General features: G+C 46.7%; 2 protein-coding genes across 2 annotated transcripts; both read left to right on the top strand.

Annotated features, from left to right (window-relative positions):
- The first annotated feature begins 1,350 nt into the window (after window positions 1-1,350).
- On the top strand, window positions 1,351-2,475 carry LOC134206376 (uncharacterized protein K02A2.6-like). Its single transcript, XM_062682080.1, has one exon. It carries the CDS (start codon window positions 1,351-1,353, stop codon window positions 2,473-2,475), a length of 1,125 nt encoding a protein of 374 aa, XP_062538064.1.
- A 428-nt stretch (window positions 2,476-2,903) lies between these two features.
- Window positions 2,904-4,804, top strand: LOC134203626 (allantoicase-like). Its single transcript, XM_062678516.1, has 3 exons — window positions 2,904-3,335; window positions 3,434-3,646; window positions 3,714-4,804. Exons 2-3 carry the CDS (start codon window positions 3,581-3,583, stop codon window positions 4,773-4,775), a joined length of 1,128 nt encoding a protein of 375 aa, XP_062534500.1. The 5' UTR covers window positions 2,904-3,335; window positions 3,434-3,580; the 3' UTR covers window positions 4,776-4,804.
- Window positions 4,805-9,243: the final 4,439 nt, after the last annotated feature.

Raw genomic sequence — 9,243 nt, 5'->3', positions numbered from 1 at the left:
ATTCAACGCTTTGGAGGAAGAGCTGCAGTTCTCAAGATGCCTGGATCCGGCGACTTTCAAGTAATCTACCAGCAAATCATCCTGCGGCAGAATCAAGCGATGGCGGAGCAAAACACCCGGCTGATGGAGATGATGGAACGTTTCGGCAATCAAGAAAACGTTTCAAATCGGTCGGCTGGCAGTTCATCATCGGAGTTCATCATCGAATCTCTGGCCTCCAACATCCGGGAGTTCGTCTACGATCCAGACAACGGGCTCGTTTTCGACCGGTGGTACCAGAAGTACGAAGACCTTTTCCTCAAGGACGGAGCGAAGTTGGACGATGCGGCGAAAGTGCGGTTGCTGTTGAGAAGCCTCAGCGTGACGGTGCACGACAAGTACGTCCACTTCGTGCTCCCAAAGCACCCCCGTGAGTACTCGTTCGATGAGACGGTGAAGAAGCTGACCGAGCTGTTCAGCGTCCAAATCTCCCTGTTCAGCAAGCGGTACCAGTGCTTCCAGCTAACGAAGCACGACGCGGACGACTTTCTAACGTACGCTGGGACGGTCAACCGATGCTGTGAAGACTTCGAGCTCAGCAAGATCACGGCGGACCAATTCAAGAGCCTGATTTTCACCTGTGGGCTCCGATCGTCGAAGGACGCAGACATCCGAACGAGACTCCTATCCAAGCTTGAGGCTAACGCGGCGGATGAATGCACTCTGGAATCACTCATCACGGAGTGCCAACGTCTGCAAAACCTCAAGCACGACACGGCCATGGTGGAACACAAGAAATCGGTGAGTACAATCTGCGCAGTCAAGCAGAACAAGCCTCCACCGATGACACCGAGTTCCAAATAGGTGTCTACACAGGTGTTTGCCGTAACGAAATTCCATCGGATGCAGCTCGGACGTAAGTTCACCCTCCAGACGGATCATCAGCCACTCCTGAGAATATTAGGACAGAAGAAGGGTATTCCGGTTCACACGGCCAACCGCCTTCAACGTTGGGCCCTGACGCTTCTGTGCTACAACTTCGACATCGAGTACGTGTCCACCACGCAGTTTGGATATGCCGACGTACTGTCCCGCCTCATCAACGGTTACGTCAAACCAGAGGAGGACTTCATCATTGCATCGATTCAACTGGAAGACGACATCGAGATTCCACTCTAGGAAGCCATCAGTTCGCTACCAGTTACGTTCAAATCGGTACGCGGCGCTACTCTCCAGTGCCCGGTTCTCCAACAAGTGATCCAGTACAACCAGCGTGGATGGCCCTCCAAAATCGATGACATCGCTAACCCTGAAGTTCGCCCTTTCTTCGCTCATCGAGACGCTCTATCGTTAGTGAAGGGGTGCGTCATGATGTCCAACCGTTTGATGATTCCGGACAGTTTTCGGCAGCGGATTCTCAAGCAACTGCATCGAGGACATCCGGGAATAGAGCGGATGAAAGCTATCGCACGTAGTCACGTGTACTGGCCGAGGATCGATGACCACATTGCTGATTTTGTGAAGAGATGTGAAAGCTGTGTCACACATTCCAAGACACCGTCTAAGGTTCCGCTACAGTCGTGGCCACCCGCTCAATCTCCCTGGGAGCGTATCCACATCGACATCCCCGGCCCAATCAACGGTCTGCACTTCCTCATAGTAGTGAACGCCTTCACCAAGTGGCCGGAAATTCGCATCGTTCGATCCCCGATAACATCAGCAGTGACCGAGTTCCTCGACGAGGTGTTTGCCCGTTTTGGCGTTCCCAACGTCATAGTCTCCGACAATGGAACGCAGTTCACGTCGGAACAGTTCGCTGTTTTGTGCAGAAAGAACGGCATTCAACATTTCCGGACATCGCCGTATCACCCACAGTCCAATGGCCAGGCGGAGATATTTGTGGACACCTTTAAGGGGTCGTTGCGCAAAATCAACGAGGGGGAAAGTATCTCGGAATCGCTTCAGACGTTCCTCCAGGTCTATCGAACCACTCCCAGTCGTGTTCTGAATAGCAGAACTCCTTCGCAGCTGTTGCTTGGTCGAAACATCAAGACGGTTCTCGATCTCCTGCATTACCAACAACCGAAGCCAGTGGTTCTCAATCAACGTCAAGACGAACAGTTCAACCGGAAGCATGGCGCAACTCCTCGTGGCTTCCGAAAAGGCGACATGGTCTACGCCAAGGTCTACCGCAGCAACACCTCGTGGCAGTGGGGATCCGGCGTAATCATCGTGGTCATCGGACGGGTCAACCACAACGTGCTACTGGACGATTGGCATGGACGGAAGAGGCTCATCAGATCGCACTCCAACCAGCTCAAGCATCGTTCCAGTGAAGCAAAAACCGGCGCAGCAGATTCCACACCACTGGGTATCCTGGTGGACATGTTTGGAATTCAATCTCCTGGACCAGCAGTACAGCCCGCTCAACAAGCTCAAGCCGAGCAGGAACCACTTCCTGTTCCATCCATCAGCCACGAACCGAGGTGCAAGTAGTGCCAGCGGTTTCCAACCAAGAAGTCGAAGCAGGTTCCAGTCAACTCGATGATGTTCCCGAACGCGGTCGCATCCAGACCGACCAACCAGAACCGGAGCATGAAGAAGATAACCAGCCACCTATAGATCCCGTTCCAGAACCACCATCGGTCCGGCCACAGAGAGTGATCCGGATGCCGTCCAGATTCGAGCCGTACCTGTTCTGGAAATAAGAAGGGAGGAATGTTAGCCACGAACATAGTAGTCAATGATTACCATCAGTCGCGACCCTAGCGACTAGTTCAGCCATAGCAACTTGATAATCAACAAATGTGAAAATTTATTACTTTGTACCCAACCTACTTGTTCCGCGATGATCACGTCTTCGATCGGCCGCTTTGTCCGTTGAGGCTTGTGCTTGAAACCGGGTTTCGCCTTGTATTCCATAGCTGAGTAGGAATGTGACAGAGCTGGAAACTCTTCGATAAGTTTTTTTTTAATAAGGTGTTTGAAGTGGATTAAAGAACTCGGCGCGTTCCTATAACGTGCCAAAAATATATAATTTAGATGAGAAATAACAAAATGCCAGTTGTTAAAAGTGGCCTGGGGTAAACAAAGACCAACAGTTAAGGATAAGCTTAAACAACATCTTATTAGTGAAACGTATTTATATATATTGGAACGATGTGATGACCCAACCAACGAATCACAACTGTATTGTGTGTATGTTAGAATTGATTACCCCACCATGATAGGTTAAAAGACCCTGCCATAAACCACAAAATATTCCTAAAATAACATTCAACACTCGCATTAGAGATAAGACCAGACAACGGTTTTCGTCACAAGCCAACTGATAACCGTAATAACTGCCCGCATATGTAGGTATTTCGATTCAATCATGTACAAGCAAAGACGACATCTATTAATTACGTGAAACCAGAGTTGAAGAAATGTGTCTCTCGCTATTTTGTTACAGTATTATATTAAACATGGAAACTTCTGGTCACGTTACTTAATCTATGGATGATAACCTACGCAAAGGAGAAGCTGTTGCCTATCTGCGGTCTCGCTGTCGTAGCGCAATCATTATTACACCATAGGCGAACAAGTGAAGACATTAGGAATGGCTGTTGGGCTGAAGAATCAGGATCCAGCTTTTCTGCAACTCAGCGAACTTGCATCCGAAGGCGTGAGTTCAACTAATTTGATTACATTACAATTAGGGCAACATTAAGATAATTTCTAACAATCTTCAGAGCGGAGGCCGAATATGCTTCGCCACGGACGACTGGTTTGCCCCGGCCGACTGGATGCTGAAGGACTCCGAACCGGTCTTCATATCGGACAAATACACCACCTACGGCAAATGGATGGACGGTTGGGAAACACGGCGTAAGCGGATCGCAGGTCACGACTGGTGCATTGTGCGGCTGGCGGCGCCGACCTCGATCAAGGGCATCCTGGTAGATACAGCGTACTTCACCGGGAACTATGCACCACAGTTCTCGATTCAGGGAGCACGATTGGGGCCAACTGAAGAGGATTCAATGCCGGAGCGTGGAGAAGAGATGATCGGGACAGCATGTAGTAAGCAAGATTTGAAATTGATGGCAGAGTTAAAAAGTGATCAATGGATAGAGGTCATTGGAATGACTCCACTGCAACCGGGCTACGAAGAAACTAGAAAGCAATATTTTTCCATAGAGAATCGTAACCAAGTTTTCACCCATCTGAGAGTTAACATATTTCCGGATGGTGGAATTGCTAGATTGCGCGTGTTTGGAGAAGTTCAGCCTGATTTTAATGTTCTCAAGCAATCCCAAACTGATCTGATTGGTGTTTTGAACGGAGGTCAGTGTCTGAGCTATTCTAACGCCCACTATGGACACCCTCGAAATTTGATTAAACCAAATCGTGGCATCAATATGGGGGATGGTTGGGAAACTGCCCGTAGATTAGATCGACCAGCGATCTTGAAAACAGACGACAATGGTATCCTGCAAGTGCCCGGTTGTGAATGGGCTGTTTTCAAACTATGCTCGGCAGGATCCGTGGAAAGGATCATCGTTGATACCAACCACTTCAAAGGAAATTTTCCGGATAATGTAAAGTTTGAGGCTGCTTATTTGGATGATAAAGAATCGTTGCCGTCAGCTCAATGGAAGTGTATGCTTAACAACGCGAAACTGTCGGCGCACAAAGAGCATGAGTTTGGAGGAGACGCATTACAATTCAAGGGACCATGTACTCATGTTAGAATAACAATAGCCCCAGATGGAGGAATTTCACGGGTGCGATTATACGGAAAAATACTGTGAGATCAGTAAATAAATAGTGTGTCATTCAATCATTCTGTCTAATCTCTATGGAATATGAAGAGAAATTACGCATCGGATAGTGTTGTTTACGTACGCATCACATTGTTAAAATTCATGCACACGCTTCTTTTCTCCTTCTTTTTCTTCTGGTGTTTTATGGGACCGGTGATAGCGACCATATGCCCAGTGAATTCTGTACTTGTTTGTTTTGTTGATGCCTGCGTGGTCGGCTAATTGTTGAACATCACATCATTGAATTTCTTCAAGCTTCTAAGCCGGAAACGTAAACGATCTACCAATCACAAGCAGTTCGAAAACTATCATAGTAGCCCAGCTGCATAAATTAAAACTCATGAGAAATTAGCTTTTATGTTTGTTTGCTTATGGAAATTCAATGTAGTTTAGTTCAATGATGGTCACCTAATTTAATATTTCAACTTACCTAGGGTCCTTAATTGCACGGTGTTGTCGTCAGCTGTGAACTGAACGTCGATGCCCAGTACATGCCGCCCGCTAGATCGATCTTCAAATGTATAACTTTTCCCGACATTTCTCGCTTAACTTTTCAAAAGGACCTAAGTAACATTTTTTCATTATTTAATTTGTATACTGCAATCAACAGACCAATATGAAAGCTTTTGATTGCAGTACTCAAATTAAATCATGAAAAAAATGTTGCTTAGGTCCTTTTGAAAAGTTAAGCGAGATTTCAGTTTTGATTCTTTCCGTGCCAATTTTTGGTTATAGTATGGGAATACTAAATTCTGCATTACCGTTCAATCAGGAAAACACAACGGAAGATTATGACATGTGGCCAGTTGGATCGTCCCTAGCAAAAGTTGATTTCGATCCGTTTCTACGCATATTTTACAAGAGCGTTCCTTTTTCAGGCCAGATTCTCCTTCTTCGATCGCACTGTTTGCTGCTGTTAATAATTCCAGTTGTTCTGCCACCCGACGATGATGCGTGATAACGTGGTGTTTGAAGTTCCCGGAATTAAAAACATTGTGGGAATTTTCTGAAATCTCATATGTGACTGGTGCATTAACCAACTAAGCTACAAAGGACCTCCGTCGGCCTTCGCAACCTAGCGGCTACTGAATGAGCTCGATATTCCCAAATTGGACCCATAGTCAAATCACTCGCAATCCATTTGTCAAGCCAACACTTCCACATGTGTATAGTACACGTTCACATTAGAGGAGCGTGAGTATTTAGAATGTCTGGCGGCTACAACCATTCATCAGCAATTGTGCTGAACTGTGAGGTTGTGTGAGCTATCTGCCAATAGGTCGTCAAGCTCAGACCGCATTGCGTAGGCAAGAGCACACAACACAAGTTCAGTTCAATCAAAGTTAATTGCCTATATTCCGGGGATTAAACCACCCGACTTGGACATCAATTTACAATGTTCTGAAATCTCATATCTCATATCAAAATCTTATCTCGAGCTTATTCCATTAACCTCCTTTTTCAGGAGAAGAAACGCCGCATGGAAGAAGCGAAACACACAAGTTTTACCAGAAGCTCAACGCATCCCGCAAAGGCTTCGTGCCGCGAGCCGAAATGTGCAGGGATAAAAATGGGAGCATCCTGACGGACGAACGTGTGGTGATCGAAAGGTGAAAGCAGCACTACGAGGAACATTTGAATGGCGCTGAGAGTTCAGGCAGTAAAAGTCAAAGCAGCGGAGGAGATGACTACGTCAGTTCAGCGGACGATGGAAGCCAACTTGCCCCCACCTTGGGGGAAGTTAAGGATGTCATCCAACAGCTAAAGATCAATAAAGCAGCTGGTAAGGATGGTATCGGAGCTGAGCTCATCAAGATGGGCCCGGAAAAACTGGCCACTTGCCTGCACAAACTGATAGTCAGAATCTGGGAAACTGATCAGCTACCGGAGGAGTGGAAGGAAGGGATGATATGTCCCATCTACAAGAAAAGCGACAAGCTGGAGTGTGAGAACTTTCCCAGATCATCTTCCGACGTCTGTCACCATTAGTGAATGAGTTCGTGGGAAGTTATCGAGCCGGCTTCGTTGACGGCCGCTCGACAACGGACCAGATCTTTACTGTACGGCAAATCCTTCAAAAATGCCATGAATACCAGGTCGTTCGTTGATTTCAAGGCGGCATACGACAGTATAGACCAGGTAGAGCTATGGAAAATTATGGACGAGAACAGCTTCCCTGGGAAGCTTACCAGACTGATCAAAGCAACGGTGGATGGTGTGCAAAACTGTGTGAAGTTTTCGGACGAACACTCCAGGTGGTTCGAATCGCGCCGGGGACTAAGACAAGGTGATGGACTTTCGTGCCTGTTGTTCAACATTGCGCTAGAAGGTGTCATGCGGAGAGCCGGGGTACGATTTTCTACAGATCCAGTCAATTTTTTTGTTTCGCGGATGACATGGACATTGTCGGCCGAACATTTGCAAAGGTGGCAGAACTGTACACCCGCCTGAAACGTGAAGCAACAAAAGTTGGTTTGGTGGTGACGGTCAAAGACAAAGTACATGCTTGTGGGCGGAGATGTCATTACCTATAGCAGCAGACAATGATGTCAACATGAAATACTGTGAAATCATAGTGAAAACATGTAAAATATCGAAAAAATAATAAATTTCCCTCCAACCTGTTATCTATTAATGCCATAATTATATCTTCATTATCCTACTTTGGGACATCTTGAAAAATCAAAAAGAAAACGCAGTAAATTTCAATTATGCTATTTGTGCTGGCAACAATGTCGCGAGACGTATAAACACAAACAGCTAAATAGCATAATGAAAAAATAACACATACCTAAATATCGTCGTAAATCAAAGCAAATCTGTTGATTCTCGGACACATTTCGTTAGTTTATGCCATAGTCAAACAGTATTGAGTATTCCTGTGTTCAACTCGGACTGAAATCGTTCACAATCATGCAATGTTTACGGTAATCGGATGTTAACATGTTATTTTTGTTTGCCTTGTAGATTGGTAGTCAAGTTTCTCACGACTACTAATCTTGAGTTGATGATTTTTATGGTACACCTACAAAGATATTGGAGTGCCACCGCAAGTCACCTTAAAGCATAGCCGAAGCTTATTCTGATGCTTGGTGGGAATGGTTGTGCTATCGGCGATTCCCGACAAGAACACCAGTGCCATTTCCATTGGGCCTTGGTTTACGGTGGTCCCGATGCTACCCTGCAGAACCATTTGCAGAATCTTCGGATCCGCCGGTTCCTGGTTTGTGGCAGCGGGAAACTAGGCAGTCTTTTTCTGAATATCCTCAATAGCAACCTCGATCGGTTCCAGAACGATTTGCTCACGGCCAACCACTTGGATGCGGGTCTTCGCATACGGGAAGTGATTGGCGGTGGTCAAAACGGTTTTGCGCTTACATTGTTCGTGTAGCTCACCGGATTTTGTGAACGGTGTCGTAAAGATGAAGCGTTTAATAGTAAAGTTCCTTTTAAGAAAATTATTTGCAAGAAGTGGGAAATGAGATAAAGATGTGATATGTGAAAAGTGAGAAGTGAGAAACGAGAAGTAATAAGTGAGAGCCGAGAAGTGGGTTGGAAGCGATAAATGAGAAGTGAGAAATTCAATACATGAAGTGAGATGTAAGATGTGAGAAGTGAGAAGTAAGAAGCCAGAATTGAATGGAGAGAACTGAATTGTGAGAAGTGAGGAGCGAGAAATGAAAAGTAGTAAGATGTGAGGAGTGAAGGCAAGAAGAGTGAAGTTAGAAGATAGAAGTGAGGAGTGTGAAGTGGGAAGTGAGAAGCGAGAAGTGGGAAGTAAGAAGTGAGAAATAAGGAGTGAGAAGTTAGAAGTGAATCTCGGGCAGCAGGGACTATGTCCAAGGGCTTGACGATCCCTCCCCAGGCCATCTGCGAGTTGTGGCGCCTGCCTAGGATGTGGTGGGGTTTGACAGTGGGCCCTGTTAAACCTCTATAAAAAGCTGCATGTATCCGCAAGCAGGCTCCACCAAAGCGACCGTGTGCCGCTCAAAGCGCACACGCCCAAGTCCTGGTGTTAGGTGGGACGCTAAACAGCCCTGACACGACGGCCCTCCGACGAGACAGGAGGTTTGCGCAGGCCCAATAAGCCGCCTTTAAAAACAACTATTACGAACGACATAGAAGATAATACGACTCGATACAATCGGCAACGACCTAGGCGACGAATAAAGGATCACGATTGGAAGCTTGGAACATGGAACTGCAAGTCGCTAGGCTTCGCAGGTTGCGATAGGATAATCTACGATGAATTACATCCCCGCAACTTCGATGTCGTAGCGCTGCAGGAAATCTGCTGGACAGGACAGAAAGTGTGGAAAAGCGGGCATCGAGCGGCTACCTTCTACCAAAGCTGTGGCTCCACCAACGAGCTGGGAACCGGCTTCATAGTGCTGGGAAAGATGCGCCAACGCGTGATTGGGTGGCAGCCAATCAACGCAAGGATGTGCAAGCTGAG

The sequence above is a fragment of the Armigeres subalbatus genome, chromosome 1 (genome assembly GCF_024139115.2).
Source record: "Armigeres subalbatus isolate Guangzhou_Male chromosome 1, GZ_Asu_2, whole genome shotgun sequence".
NCBI lineage: Eukaryota > Metazoa > Arthropoda > Insecta > Diptera > Culicidae > Armigeres > Armigeres subalbatus.
Note: the sequence above shows the minus strand (reverse complement) of the source record. Positions and strands in the feature narration are given on the sequence as shown.

Bases quoted from the DNA above. Each gene is read 5' to 3' on its own strand.
- LOC134206376 (XM_062682080.1), top strand. From the start codon at position 1,351: ATGTCCAACCGTTTGATGATTCCGGACAGTTTTCGGCAGCGGATTCTC.
- LOC134203626 (XM_062678516.1), top strand. From the start codon at position 3,581: ATGGCTGTTGGGCTGAAGAATCAGGATCCAGCTTTTCTGCAACTCAGC. The intron at 3,647-3,713 runs GTGAGTTCAACT...AACAATCTTCAG, and splicing joins GCGAACTTGCATCCGAAGGC to AGCGGAGGCCGAATATGCTT.